This window comes from Manacus candei, unplaced genomic scaffold (genome assembly GCF_025592945.1).
Source record: "Manacus candei isolate 608988 ecotype Guabito, Panama unplaced genomic scaffold, ASM2559294v1 h1tg000063l, whole genome shotgun sequence".
Lineage (NCBI taxonomy): Eukaryota > Metazoa > Chordata > Aves > Passeriformes > Pipridae > Manacus > Manacus candei.
The window spans coordinates 4,536,087-4,558,307 of NW_026138111.1; the positions used below are offsets into that span (position 1 = coordinate 4,536,087).

Genomic DNA, 22,221 nt, shown 5'->3' on the forward strand with positions numbered 1-22,221 from the left:
TTGAAGGAGTGCCAAAGGTGGAGGAAAGTAGACCAAAGGAATAGAGAGCAGTATTATCAGGCCAGTACTCCATGGTACCATACTTGAACTCCAGATGGGGCCCGTAAAAGAAAACAATGGAAATAGTAAAATGTCAAGACAGCAGTGTGAAAGAGGAAAAGCCTGGGGAGACTGGAAGCACTCAGAAATGCTGCTGTGGCCATGAAAGGAGAAAACAGGGCTGAGCCTGAGAGCCAGGAACTGGCAGTGAGAGGAAAACTCACACCAGATCCAGTAGGGTTAGCCCCCCGCCTCCCATGCACCGTCTGGCAGTGACTGAAACTGATAGATGACACGGTCTGTCTTTTCAGGCTATCTGCTTAACAGATATGGAAGCTTATTTTCTCTATTTATGACACTCGTTCACACTCTGAGAATTAGAACTACCTGAGACCTGGTTGAAACAGATATTTAAGCCACCTTTAATAGTGTGCCCAACATACTTGCAACACAGGCAAATTCTCCTGAGCTGAGAAAGAAGGTACATGAACAAGGATCTAAGGGTCCCAGATGCTAAAATTTACAATTATACTTTTCCCCTATTTGACCTATGTTTCTGTCCTTTTTGTAATGAAGACAGTGCTCAAGTTGTTCAGTTGTTTGGGACAAAAAACAACTATGCAGCATCTCTCATTGTTTGATCACACTGAATCCTGTAAGGAAAATTAAAAGTAGAAATCACTGATGCGAAGTGACATGTAATTTTAACTGAAGCACGTTACTGCAGATCTCATCTGTAGGGAGCCATAGGAAATGGATTTGCCAGACTACCTTAAAAATGACTACTGTGTTTTGAAATGTGGAGTTATTTTCAAGAGAACTAATTTTCAGTAGAGGGAGCTGCAGGATCAGGTCAGAATTAAAGCATTGAATAGCAGTCATTGCAGTAAGGTAGATTAAAAAGTATTTATGTTAACATGCAGAATTGTTAAACAGTGTACCAGAGAGTTTATTATCATAAAATTATTTAAACTTTAGAACTCTCCACTGTATCTTAGCATATGGAGAAACAAGTGATGCATATAACTGCATCTAAAGGCACTGTTTGAGGTTTTACTGAAAAATAATCTTCTCTTTTCTTGGATTATAGGCACTGACTTGTGATACAAAGACTCCAAAAGCAAAACAAAGCTATATTTCTTTCCTTATTGAAAGCTAGTGGCAATATTTCTGATATGGTAACTATTGGAGTTCAGAGACTCAATCAATGCACATGGGAGAACAATAGGCAGTTATCTCTGCTGTCTCCATCTGCTCATATTTGTATGCAAAATAATCTGCTTCTACCCAAAGGCAAATTTTCTCTAGATGTGTCATTTTCAAGGGTTATCCTTTAGACTCAACACACGCTGAACCTTTTTCCTCTGATACAGCTCTACCAAGGCAGGCCAGTCGGTGACATCTGTGCCACTCACAGATGTTTCACGTTGCTCAGTGCTAGTGAGCCTTCTCTGTACTGACACCACTGTCAGCAGTGTCAGCCAAGATGGAATAAAAAGATCATGACAGGGTCTCGAACAGAGAAAAATGAGGTTACAGCAAAGTATTTGATATTATTTACAAGTCTCGGTGTACATCCAAGAATCCAAACATGTCCTCTTGTGAACCTGTATGAAGAGGCCTGGAAAATAAATACACCATTGTCACAATTATTTCATCATGTCAAATTGCTCCCAAATATTCACAGGCACAAATATGTTCAGCCCCTGCAACTCTGTTGCACAGCAGTTCACAGGCAGCAAGTCCATTTCAGATATTTTTAACACCATCTCTTGCCGCGGTCCGAAAGGGGGATGGGGCCATGGACACAAGGTGGGGTGCAGGTAGAATCCTTTTTTGAGGCGTGCGCAGGATTCTTCATCAGTTCAGGCAGGGAAAGGACCAGAACATAGGGTGGGGCATGAGACAGACAAACGGGGGAGCAAATCAGGATAGGGGCACAGGTGAAAGAGGGAGGAACGTGGGAGGAGCCGGGGAAAGAAGGGGCAAATGGAGGCTGTCTCTTCTCTGCAGCTTCTCCAGCCAATCCGCAGGAAAGCAGGGAAGTGGACAAGCCTGAACATGCCCAGGAGATACAAATTCTGGGGAAGCATACAATGTGTATATACATAATAACTGTAAAGTCTGTATCATAAAGTCCTTTCAATCGCTGTACATCTTTTTCCACTTCTGAAATTTTTTCCATTCTGATTCCTGGTCCTTCACAATCTCTACCATCTCTTCTATTTTGTATAAGTTGTTTCATCTGTTTTATGTGTTGCTCCCCGTGTCACTTCTGCATTCTAGAGGTAGAACGTGGCTTGTGTCAGAGCCATCAATTCACATCCTAACCCAAGGTCCTTTGCCAAGCATGTTCCACATCAGTGCTCCTGAGGACTACAGGTCACCCCTGCTCACCTGTATTGGCTGCACAGCCATGGAGATATCCACCTCTTTTTCCTGGAACAGACCAGGGTTTCCAGCACACATTTCAACATGTATGAGAGACAACAACTTCACAGTCATCAACAATGCCTACTCATCCACTAAAATGTCTGTGGTAGTAGCTCAAAGATAGTGGCAACCTCATTTCCTTATGGATATCTTTGATTACACCTTCACATGGACCATTAGCCTGTTGGTACTGTCTAAGGCATCAGTCAATGTCAGTAGAAAGGGCACTGCAGGGGTCACTGTGGCCTGATGTGAGTTTCCCAGTGTTTCTGAAGACAGCAGAGATGCATTCCTACTGGCTTCAGGAAAAACACTAAAACCACAGTAACTGTAGTTCCTTTCACCACAATCTTTCATTAAGAGCATAGGAAGGCATTTTCCACTCCATAGAAAGTTCTGGCTGTCATCACTGCAGGATGTATGCTGTGTCCTGGAACTGAAGGGAATTCAAATACAGCTATTTGTGCTTTTAAATGGCAATAACATTCTTTCCTTTAGCCCTCACCCATTGTAAGTGGAGAACAGAGTTCTGATATCTCAGTAGCCTTTGTTGGAAGGTAGAAATCAGAATCCCTGGTAGAAATCAATCCAAGCAGCTGTAGCCTCACACTCCCTTTGCATGTACAATGTAAGGTGTATTATGTCAGGTTCCTTCAAGTAAGGGCAGGGTGAATCAACAACCCTTTCATTGCCTTTTTCTTCTTTTTCAGCTGCAATGAAAACACTGAACAGAGTCTACTTTGCTAATAAATTCCTGCTGTGCTTTCTCATAGCAGTGTTACAGGACAGATTTACCCAAGACCAGTGAAATTTCCTCCAACAAATGAAGGCACAGCACACAGTAATGGCCTTCAGTCCCAAACCTGCGCAGTATTTGGTTAAATTGGCAGTTAAGTTGGGGTTGCTGAGTCGCACAGCCACTGATCTTTGGATATTCCTGCTCACTGGATTGCTCTTCTGCACCAGTCCATCCAGAGGGAGCACTACTGCCTGGTGTTCTTACCACACCAGTTTCAAGATGGACTCCTCTGAGCACAGGTGACAGCAAACCTGTGCTTCCTCCCCACCTCACCTTCCTCCAAGAGTTTGTAAACTCTTTTACGCAGGAAAAAGTACAAATTCTTCTGTTAGCTCAAAGGTTTGCCTACCGACAGAGGATAGTACTATCTGCTGTTCTGGTGAGAGAATATGCCTGTGTTTACTCTTTCCCGACCCTGCTACCAAAGTGTTTAGGATTTTCTGAAACCTTTACTAGAAAATTGCAACCACAGCAATACCCAGGTGTTCAGGTTTTACCTGTTTTCCCTAGAAAATTCAAACACTATAAGACATAATGGAAATGAGAGTCTCCAACCATCTGAGAGCTACTTACTGGGTTGATTTTTGGAGTAGGGACAGGGCAGCATCTACTAGCAAAGTAATCCTCAGAGTAGTTATTTATCTGAGAGATATTGCTGAGGGGAGATATCTGCTTCAAATGCATCTATTAGAGCTTTAGACAGCATTATGTGAAAACACGGTATTTAGGAACTAACAGTGTCTGATTTGATTCAAGACTTTATGCAGATACTCATTCCTTTTTCAGAGCCACCAGCTCTCTTCTAGAAAGTCCCTTCTTTGGTGGTAAACAAAAATCAGCCTCAAGCAGTTTTTCTTGATATCAATAGGTGCTTGAATATTGTGGGGTTTTTTCCTTCTCTGTCTGAACAGCAGTACTGTTTAGGCAAAGAACAGAAGACTGAGAGGAAACAAATAGCCCAGGGAGGGAATTCCCCCAAAAGCAATGGGGGAATGTGCCCACCTGTAAATACAGCAAGGGAGATGCAATTAAGTGAGTAACCAAGGGTTTCTAACTACAAATCTTTAAGCAATCCATTCTGGTGGCTAATCTACTTTGCAGAGTATACATCACCGAAGGCTCAGAAGAACGGGTTGCACAAATATGCACCAGGAACTGCACAGGTATTTCTGTAGGGAAGCATTTTCTGTGGGGACTTTCCCTGATGTTACAAGGTCTATGGGGCAGACTTAGCTGGGGTGAGTTGCTATCCCACCACCTCAATTTCAGCAGCATTGAAACCCTCATCTAGCATTTTTTCTTGCTGTCCAATCTCCCCTCTGCTAAAATACAACTGCTAAATATTAACATGAAAAATTATATTTGGCGGACTAAATTGAACAGTCATTCATAACGTTGCACATTGCTACAGGAAACCATGAAGCCGCTTTTACAATTCTCCTTTAACAGCTGTTCTGTCAATGCTGCTATTATGGTAAAGTTTGTGAGTGGAAATACAGAGAGTTACTCAGCATTTTTTTAGTAATGTGTCTTTACAACAGTGATAAAGCTTTTATTCTCTCTATCAATTGTAAATAGTCAAACTTCTAGCAATCTACTCAAACCTTTAGCGCTAGCTTTACTGCGCAGTTAAAGCATACATACTAGGGCAATGCTTTCCAGCAAAATAAATGCGAAAAAAATCTGTATTTTGTTTTCCCTAATTCTTCTTTTTAGTATTTGTTTTACAGTTGTTCTCTTTCATACCTTCCAGAATTTTTATTTTTTAATTTGCATCAATTCTGTTATTCTTTCAGTATTTTTCCTGTATGAATAATTATTTTTCCCCTTATATTTTCCTGTTCTACACTATTGAAATACTAAAAAAAAAAAATTAAAATATATTAATTTTATTTATTGTTGGAGGATTCCTATGAAATAAGGCAGAAAATTGCACCTTTGGTGAAATAGCAAGAGCATGCTATTGCAATAGCATGCAATAGCAACATGTCTTTAAGACATGTAAGAGTCTTAAAGGAGCAAACATTTTTTGAAGACAACCTCATTGGCAATTTTGGTAGGTACATATTAGTAATCATTTATAAACAGTAGGAAATTGAATAAAAAAATTGTTAATCCTCTCATTGCAGAGGATTTGAAAGGCATGACTGAAGAAGGAATGCCCCACCCAGTTCTAATTAATGGGACTAGTCACTCATTAATTAAGAATATGCATAAGCCTTTGCTAGATGTACATCATGTGCATGGCAGTGGGTAAGACAGAAGTCTGGGAAGACTGTTGTTTAATTCTGGAGAGAATTATTTACTGCAACTTAAACACCAGTTAGAATCTACTATATTACTTAACTCTCCTGTTGAAAATTTGAAATAAGAGCAATGTCACTAATGCAAATAAAAATGATGAATTCCTACTACTTATTTACTTCATAGGAATTAAGGTAGGAGTTCTAGGAAAATTAATTCTGTGTTTAGTTCTGGGCCCCTCGCTAGAGGAAGGACATTGAGGTGCTGGAGCATACCCAGAGAATGGCAATGGAGCTGGTGAAGAGTCAGAGCACAAGTCTGGTGAGAAGCAGCTGAGGAAGCTGGGGTTGTTTAGCCTGGAGAAAAAGAGGCTCAGGGGAGACCTTATTGCTCTCTATGAATACCTGAAAGAAGGTTGTAACCAGCTGGGGGTCAGTCTCTTCTTCCATGTAATAAGCAACAGGACAAGAGGAAATAGATGAAGTGGCCTCAAACTTCAAAATAATCTTTCAAGTCCCTTCCAATACAAGTTTCTATTTTAGGACAAACTTCTTCATGGAAAGGGATGTCAAGCCTTGGAACAGGCTGCCCAAGGAAGTGGTTGGAGGTATTTAAAAGATCTCTAGATATGGGCTTAGGGACATGGTTTAGTGGTGGACTTGGCAGTGCTGGATTAAGAGTTAGGCTTGATGGTCTTTAAGGTCTAAGATTCCATTATTCTAATACTTGAATTGCAAGACCAACATGTTTGTAGAAATTTCTGATTCCACACCACTCTCAGGACTATGGTGAGAAATGATGAAAAGCTCATGGGTCAAGCTGAGGACAGGGAGGTCCCTCAGCAGTTACAGCCAGGAGCAAAACAAAGTCAACCTGAAGAAGATTAATTTAATTGATTGATAATTAATACCAGAGTAAGACAGAAATAGAAACAAAACAACCCATCACCTCCCCCCCCATCTTCCTCTTTTCCTCAACTTTATTCCTGACTCTTCTACCGCCTCCCCCACCTTGAGCAGTGCAGGGGAATCGGAAATGGGGGTTTCTAGTGAGTCCATAACACTTTATCTCACCCACTTCTTCCTCCTTCCTGAGGAGGGAAGGGTCCCCCATGGGCCACAGTTCCCACCAGAAATATCCTCTCTGTGGCTGCAGTTCCTGCCAGGAAACTTGCTCCAGCATGGGCTCTCCATGGGCTGCAACTTCTCTCAGGGCACAACCACCTGCTCTTGTGTGGTCCCTCCATGGGCTGCAGGTGGATCTCTGCTTCCCATGGACCTCCATGGGCTGCAGGGGCACAGCTGCCTCACCATGGTCTTCACCATAGGCTGCAGGGGAATCTACTCTGGTGCCTGGAGCACCTCCTCCCCCTTCTTCACTGACCTTGGTGTCTGCAGGATGTTTATTTTCCCCTCACTCCTATCACAACTGCTGAGCAGCGTTTTTTACCTTTCTTAAATGTGCTATCATAGATGTGCTAGCAATGCCATCCATCAGCTCAGCTTTGGCCAGTTGCAGGTCCATCTTGGAGCTGGCTGGGGAACTGACTCTGACACGGGGGCAGCTTCTGCTGTCTTCTTCCAGGAGCCACCCTTGCAGCCCCCCTGGCTACCAAAACCTTGCCATGTAAAGCCAGTAAACTTCAAAACCAGAAATCTCTACAGTGCTGAAAAACATGTTTGCCTTCTGTGCCCATTGTTTATCTACAATGAACATGTTTTACTTCCGTAGTAAGTATTGCAACAAAATTCTAAACTACTACATACTATTTATAGTATAATACATATTTCATGCTTCTTAGAACAGCAGTTTCCTTTCACTTTTAGCAGTTTAGATTTTTCCACAATAATAACTCTAAATACCTGCATTATATCTAAGTTCCTTTTCCCCCTTTCCATCTTTAGTTTAGCTTGGTAGAGTTGCTTAGTTTTAGCCCAAGTCCTGCTTCACTAGTCGCTTTCCTTCACTCTTAGTGTTAGTTCACACTCACAATTGCCACAAAGGTGTGGTCAACCCAAACAGAAGGCTATGAATTGCTCCACCTGGTTTGATCTGCCCACGTTGGTTACACTGAGCACTCTACTGCCAGATTTCTGTCAAAGTGAAGTATCTTTTTCAAATCAAGTTGTGAAAAGAAGAAAACCACTGTATTATTGTACAATGCTGTTTTATTTTTTCAATGAAATGCCCTAGCATCATAAAACAACACATTTTCTAATCTTGAAGCCAGCAAGATTGGGAAAAAAGAAAAATCAAAGTTGGTTTTCCTATACATAATTTCCATACTGAGACTACATTCAGAGAAAAAAACACCCTAGAATTAAAATGTAAGCAGACATTACTTACACAGCTCTTTTCTTAAAAATAAACTGGACACGTCATACAACTCACATATGGTGCTTTGCTAGTTTAATATGCTACAAATAGAATCATTCAAATGCAACTATGCAGCTTTTCTATTACCTAAGACTTTTAAATTTGATTATGTCGCAATACCTTTATTATTTACTTCACACTTCTTTACCATACTACAGAATGATATTTTCTCCTTGTTTTCTGGTGGCTTTTTCTCAGAAAGGGGATCTTCAGTATGGTGTTCTTTGGAAGCATGAAGCACTCAGTTTCAGATATTAAAATATTCAAAGCATTTCAGCATACATTCACTATAAGATTAAATCTCCATTTTTCAAGTAAGGGTCTCATGATTTGCTAGTAAACTAATGGAAAGGGCTGGTTTGTATTGACTCCTCAGATATGAGAATGTGCCCTGGGAAAGCTGCAATGCCTCATAAACATCCTCACTGTTGGTAACCTGAGCGTGCACCATCATATCCTGCACAAGAATTACTGTAACTTGAAGTCTGGGTTCTCTCATAATATTCATGGATAAACCACAATAACTGTAGAAATTTTTTAACAAATGACACCTTAAAAAATATTTACATTTGTAGAATGGCAAGATTTCATTTTCAATGGGGTTCTTAGTTTAAAAGTACTATTTCATTTATTAAACATGGCTTTAAAAATACAGTATACATAACACCTGTGTTAAATGTCTGAAAAACAATGGATGAATCAGCATTTCAACTCATTGCATTAATATGGAAAGTAAAGAGCAGTAGTTTTGGAAAGTATTCAAGTATTTCCCTGAAATACTATATAACAAAAAACAGATCCTAGACTTTGTATGATTGTACTTGAGGCAAATATAATTTGCAAATGCTTTTTGTCATATAGAGCAGTATGAATAATACTTGTAGCAAAGATATAGCACACGATTTTGATATTACACAAAACTGGAATGTAAATAACTTCAATAGAAAAAAATAGCCTGCCATTTATAACAGTTTTCAAGTGCTTCAGTAATAAAATGACCAATCACTATGGCTTACACAGACCAAATATATGAGAAACATGAAACTAATACAAACTGGATGACAGAAGTAACAATAAATATATATGAATACAGAATCATTAGCTGTTCAGATGCAAAAAACCCACAGATCTAGTAAGTTTTAAAGAGAACTTTAAAGAACACTTAAAACAAAAAAAAAAAGAAGAGAACAGGGGCTAACCTCTGATCCTCAAACAGGAATAAGCCTGTATAAGACGAGCAAAATTTAGCCCCAAGCTTAAACACAAAACATGTATGTGCCACAATACACAAAACCATACATAATTTAAATAATCACTTCATAGCTCTGTATGACAGTCTAATGTTTTTTGTAATAAAAACAAATTAGCACAGTGAATTCGTTATTTATCAGATGCCAGTTTCTTCCCTTGACTTCACAAAACAAATTATTTTGTTTCATATTTAGTTAAATAAACACTATTTCAAAGACTTTCCATCATCAAATCATATTTCTAGACTTTACATTTCAACACCTTATTTTGCAAAGACATTTTAACATATGGAGTAGAATGTCCAAAGAATTGTGTATTGAAGTGGGAAGCTTTTCATATGTTAATGTTAGATATTTAAAAAAAAATAAAACTTGCTGGTGTTTGAGAAGTTATTTATGTTTTCCTTTGCCTGTGCCTTCCTGATATTATATAAGTATTACTGCAAGTTGCTTGCAAGATCACTGTGTGGTATTTGGTATCATCCAAACAGTCTTAAAACCCTTTATAACCCCAAAAAGCATGATGCAAGGAAGCCTTCATAAAGAGAATATATAGGATGAGGTGTGACCTGTATGCAGTTGTGCTTTTATTTTTCAAAGTATTTGCACACTGTTATTGTTATTACTTAAAGCCAGGAATGTGTGTTTGAATTGCATTGATAAGTTGCAAGGTATTGTCAGAATTACAAAATGAAAGATATTAATAAAAAAAACAGGATACAAGTGACAACACTGTTGTCCAGCATTTAAGCCACATGCAACGATATATCACTCCCAGCAGAAAACATCTTCTCAAACACTGAAAATATCTTGTCGTGATGCCAATGGAAAGTCCAATGTTTTATAACACTTAGATATTATTGCAACACAATTGCTAAATTAGCTCTCTAGAAAAGCACAGAGAATTTATCAGTCATCATGAATACATAGATATAGGGTAATCCTCTCTTTTCTAACATAACTTAGATTAACTTGCTCCCAGATATATTTTAATGATTACAATGGTTTTTAAAAAAATGACACAATGCAGTAAGATGTCTAAAATTATACTGAAGCCATAAAAAAAAAAATCTAGAAGTTTAAAATACTTGTCAATTTGACTAAAATGCATATTTACTCAATTTCCTTGAGTTTTTATTTTTTCTTCTCCCCACTGGAGGAACAATGTCTATAGTAATTGTTCAGCACTATTCTGACTGTAGGCAGCTTCATCTTTACAGTTTTCCTCGATTCCTCTTGCAAATAGTTTCATTAACTGGCAGTGAACCCTGAAAAATATGGAAATCAATTAGTAACAAATAAATAGGTTACTACATATTTCATTCTAATTATTTAATTCAAATAATCCATTCATTTCAAGCAGTTGGACAAAGTTTCTTACTCCAGACTACAGAAACCACACTTCCATTCTTGATGCAATCCTCCCCTTCATGTATCCTCATTTACTACTCTTGTCCACACAAAAAGTTCTATGGGAACTTAGATGAGCTTATCTTTTACCATACACATTATTTATAAAAGTCACTTTTGAACTGCTAAGTGATTATGTTTTAATGGAACACACGTGCATGTAAATATTATGGGTTTGGTTCCCTTTATTCTAAAAACAACAAACAAAAACAAGCAGCCCAAACTAATCCAAACAAAAAAAACCCCTTCAAATTTCACAAAATTCTCTTCTAATTTAATTACGTGCACAGTTGCAGAATTCTTTCATCATATGCAAAGACTGGATATATAAAGATATATTTTTGCTGTGTGTCAAAAAACACTGAGGATAGTCAGTATTTCTGTAAGACAAAGATGCTTACTTAAGCTTAATAGGAAAAGCTATTGCTCAGATTAATGAGGCACTCCACGAATTCAAAAAGAATCCTCCCAACACCACCTTCACTTCAAGCACTTCAAGCACATAATATCAGTTCCTAAGTTAGTAAGTATGACTTCAAAGGCAGGGTCATCTATCTCACTCAGACTGATCATTTACAACATATGTGGTTGCAGTATGCTTTGGAAAGGTAACAAAAAAATTAAAGTTTATTATCATAAGACTCAAATTTGCTATGCACAGGCACCTTTTATGGATGTCTTTATGAGCATTTCTAAAATCAGTGAGAAGGCTTAATGTGTTCTGCTATATACAGAGAAAAATCAAAGCTTACCTCACTTCAATTGCTGAGCTATCCAGAGTTTCTCCATCACAATTCCAGGTGCTATTAACAATATTACAGCAACAGGCTGGATGATCTCTGCAGAACTGACCAAAACGTTTCTTTCCTATGTCCATGACATTGCTTTCATTGTCTTCTGAAAGTTTTGATGTAAATTGAAAACTCTTCACCCGATAAACATCTACAAATGGGAAGTCAAACTACAAAAAAAAATAAAATAAAGCAAGTCAGGCAATTACAGTGAAATACACTTGATGTGTAAAGCAACTCAGCATGCAGCATTTTGTATTCAAGAAAAGTCTGTCCACTCCAGTTTTCCAGAGAAGGTTACCTGAGGCATAGAGTGATTTTTGTTTTTGAATAACTGCACAATTGAAAGACAGTAAAGCCAAAATGGAACCCTACTTCTCGATGGTCCTCCTCAAGCAGCTGCAATACTGCCACTTTACAGATAACCAGGTAACAGGTTCTGAGATTACAAGTAAATGGAGTATAAAAAATATTTAAAATAACCTATCAGAAATACTATAACATGGTATCAAAGTCAAAAAGGTTTAGATTGTATCTCTGCACCATCCTAAGGACCTGTTCAAGTACAGTCCTTAAGATACATGGGCTTTTATGAAAGTCTTCTGTCTTTGCACTTGAAACAATGCCCAGAAGGTGAGAATTCCATGGCAGCGTGATCAAATCACAGAGCTGGGGGTATATGAAAATAAGAATAGAGAGTAATATTATTAAATTCCAACAAAATAAAAATAATTTTAACTAGTTAATTCAGCTAGAAAAAGCAGGTCAATTAAAAGATTTATAACAGAGGCTGCAGATTTACACTACAATATTGTACAAACGCTTTAAAACAAGACTCATAAATTAAAGGGACAATCAAATTAGAGGGTTCCTCCACCTGCCCTGAAAGCAACTTAACTGATATGGACTTAAATATTTAGTAAGCTGTAATGAATAGAGACAGGTCATTTAGAAAAGGCAATGGAGTATGTCTGTGTGTGCCTATGGGAAGGGGATGGCAACAAAGTAAAAGTGAACAAGAAACAGTTTACCCGTAAGCCAGTCTGTACTGACATACAGTCACCTTTTTCCTTTCATATTTCCTTAAGTGTCCAAAAAGGATACTATTATGGTGGATGCTAACCTGACATAAGGACATATGTACAATCCTGCATTTAATCTAAACTGCAAAACCAGCATAACTCAGAGAGAAACCTGAAGCATTGGAAAGGGAATGGCCATAGTGACAATCAGAAAAAGTAGAGTTGGAGGGACCTTCCCTCAGCTTTTAACCATAGACAAACTGTGAAGATGTCAAACTCCACACTTGGAACCAGTGGTCCATGGATTTGAGGCTCACTGAGCACTGTGCTTGTCCAAAAAGCTCAGGTGCAAAAGCTGGCATCCATGGTTGCATTCACCTCAACATGCTCTCACGTCTCAAGCCCAAGCAGAATGTAGTCCCTTGATAAATGTTATAGCCATTTTAAAAGATAGCCAGGGATGGCTTCAAATAGTCACAAATATCAAGGGAACAATGAGTGAGAATGAGAGAAGGGAAGAAGAGGAGACTGAGAACAGCAGGAAGAAGGTATATATGTACATACACACTAATTCTTCTACGGAGCATCATGAACATGTGAGATTTGTTATTGCTTCTATGCACTAGATATGTCATTAGTCCATTGTTCAGTTAATTTCCAGAACATGTTAATGACACCAGGTTGTGACAAATATTAAATGTGTGTATTCACAGCCATAGCTCTGGTTTCAACAGATACAACAATCCAAAGCAGTGATGAATCTTCCCTTCTGACAGCTACAACATACGCAAGGAATAATTTTGAAGCTGAATGCATACAGTTTGTAGACTGGTCACATATATGTAGTAAAATTCTGCTAAAAGCCTGCAGTTTACAATGAAACTGCAGTTCTGGTAACATTCTTCTAAATCACATTTTTATATAGTTTATAGAAGTGATTTATTATTCCTTATCTCATCTACCTCAGCTATGTCATGCTGTGAGTAGTTTTTCATGCTGTGAGTAGTTTTTTGTGATAACTTGAAATATTGTCCAAACAGCAAATACACAGAAAATGTTACAAACCCAAATTCAATTGGCAAAAATGGAATTTTGTTAGAATGCCACGGCCAAAGACTTGACTTGGGTAAAATGTTTTGGACTGCCTTTTTTTTAATGATACACATGCTAAGATTATGTCACCCAAAAAGTATAAACTTTAAAAACCAACCAAACAAACCTGCTTAGTAGATGATACTTTTGTCATATAAGAATATCAATATTTACAACCTAGATGGACTCTGTAGAATTCACTGTCAAAGGGAATACACACCTGATCATCTTGGTTTGTATGTCTGACAAGATACCGTAGAAAATCAAATCTGGAGCATTTACGAACTAGAATGAGATCTGCTGAACCGTCTGCCAAATGAGCTGCTGGTGAAAGACCTTTTGGACTTCGTGGACAGGCACAGCTCATATTTACTGCATTGATGGCTAGAAATTTCCCTTTAATAACCTTCCACTCTTCTTCACCTTCTGAAACACATCAATAACGATATGGATACAGGTTGTCAGTTGATTTATTCACAAGAACACTAAAAAGCGATCATTATTGGCAACCTAAAGTTTTTACTAGGCATATTCACATACTGTCAATGAATATCTATAATAAACTACATTTGAAAAAGAAATATATTTTTCACATACTAACAGAGAAAGTTGCTTTCTCCCTTTCTAAACAAGGTAGAGGTTTTGAGGCATATGAACTGGTACGGACTTGGAAATCTAACATTATTCAGTTCCCCACATGTGGGGAACTTACAGTGATTTTCAAGGCACTTTTTTGATGGGACTATAGATGATATTTATGCTATATATTCCATGTCCTGAAATTCTGGTATTCTTTACTGTCTCAGTTTTAGGAACTTCACATTTACTTTAGAGGATATTATTACAATTGTCTAGGTTATTTTGAACCTGAAGTCTACTATGCATTCATTTTGAATTGACTGTTCCAAGCTTCATACATCAGAAAAAAAAAAAAGAAGAAAAAAATTGTTTGCAAAGTATTCTATAGTTGGTCTTCACTCTTTGAACTTCTCTCGCTTCCTGGAATTTTTATTCATTGAAACTTCTTATTACCAACTCTTCAGTAACAGAACCAAGAAAAACAGAATTCCAGGAAAAAGAGAGTAAGATTATAATATGACAATAGACTTGTCAACTTGAAAACAGAAAATTTTATTCTTTTTCCCATCTAGACTATCCTCTCTATCTCCTGAGAAACAAATCAGAAATAGCAAAAAAAAAAAAAAAAAAAGGCAACTTTTAAATTCAACATTTTAAACATCATTTGCCACAGTGGTTTTTAGTATTGCTTGCTTTACTGCTGATCTTTTTATGTTGCTTTCAAACAGGACATTACCAAAACAAATAGTATCAATCAGATTCAAAACATGTATCTTAAGAGAGATGAGAAAGACTTAAATGTTAGACTACAGAATGACTTTCTTCAGGCTGCAGGTAAATGACAAGACCCTGCTGTGAGATGAAGGTAAGTGAACAGAACATAAGAAACTACTGGAACTGGAAACAACAGGCATTTTCTGATACACAAACAACAAAACGAAAACAACGCACTTTACTGATAAATCCGTTTGTTGTTTATCTGAGAAGCACTAGTAATTTAGTTGTGTGTCTAGATATATATTAAGTTTTGAAGTACGCTCACTGTAATAATTGTCTCCCTTAAGGTCTACTTAGAGTAGAATGCTTATATATGTTACTGTAATAGATGGTTTTCACCTGCTGGAAAAACACCGTTCAGTATAAATTTCAGCATGTTACTCAAAAAAACTCTACACTGTTCAAGTAAGAACAAAATCAGGGTATTTGTCATATTTTCAGTGACCAACTGTTTTCATTTCTGTGGGGTGCATCGCTGTAACAGCACAAATTACTTGCTCAAACTATCTTTCCTACAATAGTGCAATCATAAGCAGGGACTGCATAAATGGCACTCATTTCAACTGCCTATTGTGTACATATGCTCCAAGTTGCTGAAATCAGCATAAAGTACTAACATCCAACATTTACTTAGCACATGCACACACACTTCTGCACAATACAAGGAAATATGTTCAGTGACAGCCATCTGAACTTAACTGAATCATACACAAACCAAGTAAGCACAATGAAAGAATCAGCTAATATACCCTCCTGAGTAAAAAGCTTATCTGAGGTGGACATTTAAAATCCTTTTTATTGCAAATCAAGAGTAGCTGATTGTATTGTTTGCTTACCACTACTGCATGGAGACTGGACTGCAAAGAAAGCCAGCTACCAGCAGTAATATGAATCTAAGTAAACAATATCCTACATAATCAGCTGCTTAATATCATGTGCAATGTTGGCTAAAGCAGTCTTGATTGCCCACTAACTTGTAGTTTTCTAGTAGCTCCTTTGCTGGATGAAAGGTAACAAAATCGCGAATTTAAAAAACAATCAACCAAACAAGCAAAACAACCCACCCAAACATAAAAAAAATCAAACCCCCCAGAAACAAAAGAAAAATGGTTGGCATTTTTTAACTACAGTTATTTCTCAAGAAGAAAATTTTTTTTTTTCCTACCAAAAAATTACTATCATATTTATATTATTATTCATACCAATTACTTATATTATGTAAAGCAATTTCTTTAGCTGAATCTGGGCATAGATTAAAACAACTCAAGAAATATATCAATTTGGCCATCCCTTGACTGCATCAAAAATCTGATAGCAGTAATTGGGATGAAAGCACTATATATAGACACATGTAACAAGAATTCAAGTTGGCACAGAAGTCTTTATGCTACCAATCAATCTCCACAATATAATGATATACTTTTTTGAGTCTAGAACCAAAAAAGATGTCTAGATGTCTAGAACCTGGCACAAATACAGTGCAAAATAACAATAATTATGAGACAGTCTAGGTCCTAAGGCCCAAGGACCAAATTTTTGTGTCACTGGGCTCTGAAAGAAGAAAAAAAAAAAAGAGAGTAAAAGCAAAAACAAGCATCCACAGGAAGCCTGCCTACTATTTAAGAGAGGTTTATCCAAGATGATAAGCCAAGGCTGGAGGCAAAACTCAACCAACTGAATCTATATATCTTTCTCTAGCAAGGTCACAAGTGTATCAATATCAGTTCTTCCCATTAGGATGCAGCAGCCAGACATAAAGATATACAACTAGGAGGATGACTGCACAGAATTCAATATATTAAGAGCTGTTTTAACAAAAGGAAAGAAAAATTATGCCCATTAAAAAAAAAGATTCACAGAGGTGTGCACAGGGGTTGGAATGGGGGCAAAAAAGCAACAAGGATAGCATAACTAGACAAAGAAGAGAGAAATCTCATTTATCATTTACACTGAGTATCGGTGGGATGTTGTACAGAAATACGTAAGTCCACTAGATAAGTTATTAGTTGTCCAAGTTCACTACCTCAGTTATATTAAATAAATAGGGTGACTTTAACAAGCACAAATTTTAAATCCTGATTTATTCTAAAAGTTATCTTAATGAACCTTATCCTTATCCCTCTATACCACCTCACAGTTTATCAGTTCAGTCCTTCTCACAAAAAGAAGAGAGTCCTACTTTTGCTAAAGAAAAGAAACACATTGAAATAGACAAGTAATTAGTGTAATTTTATCAGAATTTTCTGAGGTTTGGGTGGAGGAGTCACCTCACATGTTTTTCACATACTTAGAATCATAGCATCATAGAATCATTTAGGTTGGAAAAGACCTCTAAGATCATCAAGCCCAACTGTCAACTCAGCACCACTGTGTTCACCCCTAATCCACACCCATGCTACTTCTGAACGCTTCCAGGGATGGTGATTCCACCACTTCCCTGGGCTGCCTTTTCCAATGCTTGACAATTCTTTCTGTGAAGAAACTTTTCATAATATCCAATCTAAACCTCCCCTTGTGCAACTTGAGGCCATTTCCTTTTCTCCAGGCTAAACAACCCCAGTTCCCTCAGCTGTTCCTCATCAGACTTGTGCTTCAGACTCTTCGCCAGCTCTGTTCCCTTCTCCAGACACACTCCAGTACCTCAATGTCTTTCTTGTAGTGAGGGCCCCAAAACTGAACATTAGATTTGAGGTGTGGCCTCACCAGTGCTGAGTACAGGAGGACGATGACACTTACCTACATGCATTTTCCTTAAAGAAACAATGGATTATCTAGTAATTCAAAATGTTTAAAAAACAAAATACAAACACACTTGAACTGATATATTCTGAAAAAAAAATAAGCATTTTACTTTTTATGACAAATTACCTTCATGTTTTAATCCACAATCCTTCTGCTGTTCTGCCAGCTGTTGTTCACTTTTCTTGCAAATGTAACATCTGTGAACAGAAATACCATTCAGTTCCTGAAAAAACCCACTATTATTCATTTCACCTTTTTTGCTTTACCCATCCCCCCATCACAAGATGAAGTACAGCACTGACAACCCTGATGTGGCATGAATCACCATAACCCTGCAGGCAGTGCAGGTACTTAGGTACAGTGCTGAAGATTACTGGATGTCAGAGATAACAGCAGCAGAGAGCCATAAGACTGCATAGGTTGGAAGGGACCTCTGATGTGATCCAAACCTCTGCTAAAAGTTGGTCTTATAAGATCAAGGTGGTCAGTGTCTTAGTCAAGTTTTGACGATCTACAAGGATAAAGTCCACAGACCTCTGGGCACATTGTTCCAATATTTAACTGCTGTAACAGTGAAAGACAGTGACATACTAGAAAAAAGTCCATCTCAAAAGTGCTGAGGGCAGGGGAAGAATCACTCCTCACTTGTTGACTTCTCTTTTGCTTAGAAAACTCATTAAAAGGCTGGCTTTCCTTGCTGCGAGGACATGCTGCTAACTCAGGTACAGCTGCTGGCCACCAGGATCCCAAAGTTCTTTTAGGCAGAGCTGCCTACCAGCCAGTCAGTGCCCAGTCAATACTGCTGCATGGGACTATTCCACCCCAGGTACAGGTGTCTCCTGAATTTCAGGAGGTTCCTATCAGACATTTCTTCAGCCCACCAAGGTCCCTTGGAACAGCAGCCCTGACTTTCAACATAAACCACTCCTCCCAATCTGGTGTCATCCACAAAACTGCTGAGAGCACACTTTCTGAAACTGTCCCAGTCATTAATAAAGACATTGCACAGTATTAGCCCCAGTACTGATCCCCAAGGGACACCATTAATAACTGCCTGTCAGCAGGACTTGGTATTCACAGCTTTTCTAGTAGTCTAGTCAGTTTATCACCCTACTCACTTATCTAGTCCACACCTCATCAATTTTGTTTTAAGAATACTACAGGAAACAGGATCAAAGGTCTTGCTAAAGCCTTGCTGAAGTCAAGGTATGTATCCACTGTCTCCCCTTCATCCGTGGACCTGTATGGCCTTGGAGCAGACTACATCAGTGAAAAGTGGGGTAAAGGAGTAACTTTGCAGCCTTTTCCATATATCTTATCACTGTGTTCCTCACACCACTAAGTAGCAGGTCCATAATTCCTTTACCCTTCTGTTATAATTGGTATACTTGATATACTTAAATAATCCCTTCATATCCCTCCCTGATTTCAACTCCACCTGAGCTTTGGCTTTCTCAATTTCATTTCTGCATGTTTAAGCAATGTCTTTTGTGTTCTTCCAAAGTAACCCATTCCACTTTCACCCTCTCTTTACTACTCAGCTCGTTGCTCATCACATTGCTTTCCTATTCAAGTTTCTGCATATCAGAATGGATTATTCTTGTGCTTTGAGAAGGTACCAACTAACTCTTGTGTGCCTCGCCTCTTTGTCCTCTAGGGCAGTCTCCCATAAAATCTTACCAAGATTCTCAAACAAACCAAAATCTGCTCTCCTAAAGTTCGGGGCTGCAGTTCTAGTTTTTGTCTTGCTTACTTCTCTCAGGATTTTAAACTCTACCATGTATAAAATCCCCTGCAAGGCACCAGGCACTCTTTATTCCCTTACTGACATCTGGATGACAGCTTTCTCCATCTGGAGCTTCCCCTCCATCTGATGGATCAGGATAGTTGCTCCAGCTAATACTAGAGACTGTGATCTGTAGCATGTCACAGCACTAGCACAGCAGTCTCATCAGGTTCCATGTCATTTCTGGACAAAGTTTCTGGCTCCCCTGTATCCTGCTGTGCTGTTGGCTGCCGTGACAACTACTTTATCTCTGATAGCTAAATTCATATATAAAGAAGAAGAAGAAATACTAGTGCATAACTTCAAGCAGGTGAAAGCAAAGAGAAATGATGGAACACTGAAAGATTAAGGTAGGCCCCCTGACTGAAGAAACAAGTGAAGAACATCACACAGAATATACAGCATCATAGTACTTGTATAAATAGGCTGATTCCTGAGAGGACTTGTCCTCAGGACAAGCCATGCCAGATGTTATCATGGTACTAAAACAATTACTAAAATTGCCAGATCCAATTACAATATGAACACTTGAGAACTTTTGAATTATTATTTCCATTTGTAGAAGCTATGGGGCATTCAGACTTAATTTCTTAACACAGCATAGTACCCTCAGCATCTTGTAACCGGGTCCTGTGCTGTTATATTTTGATTCACTTAAATTTGAGGGAGGAGGAGAACCAGCTAACAAAATTTTATTATACTTTTGTTTAATGACCTGATAAAGTGTGTTCTTTTTAATGAGTCAGTACTTTTTTTATAAGCTTGTCTCTTTCAGAGCAAGTATTTTGATATTAAAAACAACACTTCAGTGACCTCTGTTTATGGACAGACCTTTTAAAATAGTTCACGCCAAATATCCAGAGCTAAACATTAGCCTACCCTGTTCTGCAACTATCTTTATCTCGTGGAGATCCCAGTGTATGTTTTGCGGGTTGATAAGCAATTGTTCCTTCATAATAATGATGAGAAAGAAAAGTCTTGAAGCCTAAAACAAAAAAGGTATTACGAAGTGTATTATAAATCCACATTGCAAACATCTCTGCATACATTCCTTGATTGCTCCTTTCTTTCCTTTTCTAAGGACTGCAAAACAATAGTTGCCCTCCTCAAATTCAGAGCTCTTTGTCATATGTTCTTTTAGACTGTAAAGAACAAGGAAATACCACACCACCACCCCAACTTTTTAACATTTGCCCAAAGTGCCATTACTTCATTTGACATCTTTAAAAGCCAACTAAAAAAATGTAGCCACTGCTGAATCTTAAAACTGGCCTACACTAAAATTCTCCTCATGCATCTTCTTTCAATAACACAAGATAAATCAAAGAAGGCAAAAAATAATTTCCACTAGCACAGGATTTATCCAAATATTAGCTAACAAGGCTAAATCACTCATCTCTCTATAATCAGTGCTAGATGAAGGGCAAAATTAAAAATTCATTCCATCAGCTGAATGTCTAAGACAGAGGAGTGTCTATTTCCCTCTAAGTGACTAAAATGAAAGTCCAAATGATTAGGACAGAGAAGTAACTAACTACTTTTTAGGCAGTTATCACTAGGTGGCACATATTCAACACAACTTTAATGAGCCCACTGTCAATGTTAACCCCAAAGTTACAGAGCTTTATATGATGTGATCCAATGTACTTGGTACTAAAATGAGTTTAAAATCAGGTTCAGCCTGTTTCTGATGTTTAACAGCTTCAGAGAAGGTTGGTTTGGAGAGAATAAATTAACTGCTCCAATATGTTTACATGCTGGCAAAATAACAATTACACAAGTTACCTGAGTAGTCGTATCTCATTGGACCCATCCACCGCTTCTTTTCACTATCTTTTAATATATCTCCATAAAAACCATAACCCAGCAAGGATACAGAGTATTTCAAAAACATGTTGTTGTGATGTACAGAAGAGACATCCAGAGGTTGACAGTCACCTATGAAGATTATAAGTGCAAGGTTCTATTCACATTTTATTTGCAACTGCAAACGTGATAGTAAATTTAGCATTGCAAAATCTTTAAAAATAAAAATATATGTTGTATTTGTCATAATATATGTGTCACATATGCATGTTTTTCTTATTAGTGCAGAAAAGGAAAAACAATTTTTAAATTAATACTAATTTAATTTCATACTTTAAAAAGTATTAAGTGAGAAGAAAGGGCTTAGTATGCTAAAAATATATAATGAAGAATTTACACTCATTTACCCTGTAGCAGTAGGAGGGGATAGAGCAATAGAACTATTTAGATTGGAAAAGACCTTTAGGATCATCAAGTACAACTTAGTTAACCCAGGACCGCCAAGTCCACCACTAAACCATGTCTCTAAGTGGCATATCTACACATCTTCTGAAGACCTCCAGGGATGACGACTCAGCCACTTCCATGGGCACTCTATATCAGTGCTTGGCAACCCTTTCCCTGAGCAGATCGATGCAGTATCTTCTGTACATCTACTGGATACTACTTAAACCTATATGTCATACTATCAGAGGATAATTCAAGCTAGAAGGGGCCTTAGGAGGTTTCTCATCAAACCTCCCACTCAAAGTAGGTTCAGCTACGAGGTCAGATCTGGTCACTCAGGGATTATCCAATCCTGAAAGTCCCTACAAACAAAGAGTACACCACTTCTCTGATGTCCTCATAGTGTAAGCCTTGGAGTGGTGGGTGCTGGGGCGGGGGGGGGGGGTAGAGGGCAGTGGAGGGGGTGTTGTTGCTTTGCTTATTTGATTTTTTTTTTTTTTTTCTTTTGCAGGGAGGTTGGACCAGATGATCCACTGTGATCAGATGATCTGCTGTGGTCCCTTTCAACCTGACCCATTCTGTGATTCTGTGACTTAATAACTAAAATACTATGATAGTATGATACTAA

The 22,221-nt window shown here is 38.1% G+C and overlaps 1 protein-coding gene across 3 annotated transcripts in view; it reads right to left on the minus strand.

Annotated features, from left to right (window-relative positions):
• Positions 1–7,665: 7,665 nt before the first annotated feature.
• Positions 7,666–22,221, minus strand: part of CERK (ceramide kinase) — a 40,294-nt gene continuing 25,738 nt past the window's right edge. For all 3 annotated transcript variants that reach the window (XM_051805178.1, XM_051805180.1, XM_051805179.1), the window contains exons 8-13: positions 21,126–21,278; positions 20,220–20,325; positions 17,681–17,751; positions 13,677–13,882; positions 11,304–11,512; positions 7,666–10,409 (exon numbers count right to left, since the gene is read on the minus strand). In XM_051805178.1, coding sequence (XP_051661138.1) covers positions 10,310–10,409; positions 11,304–11,512; positions 13,677–13,882; positions 17,681–17,751; positions 20,220–20,325; positions 21,126–21,278 — 845 coding nt within the window. In that variant the 3' untranslated portion in view covers positions 7,666–10,309. The remainder of the gene's footprint in view (positions 10,410–11,303; positions 11,513–13,676; positions 13,883–17,680; positions 17,752–20,219; positions 20,326–21,125; positions 21,279–22,221) is intronic.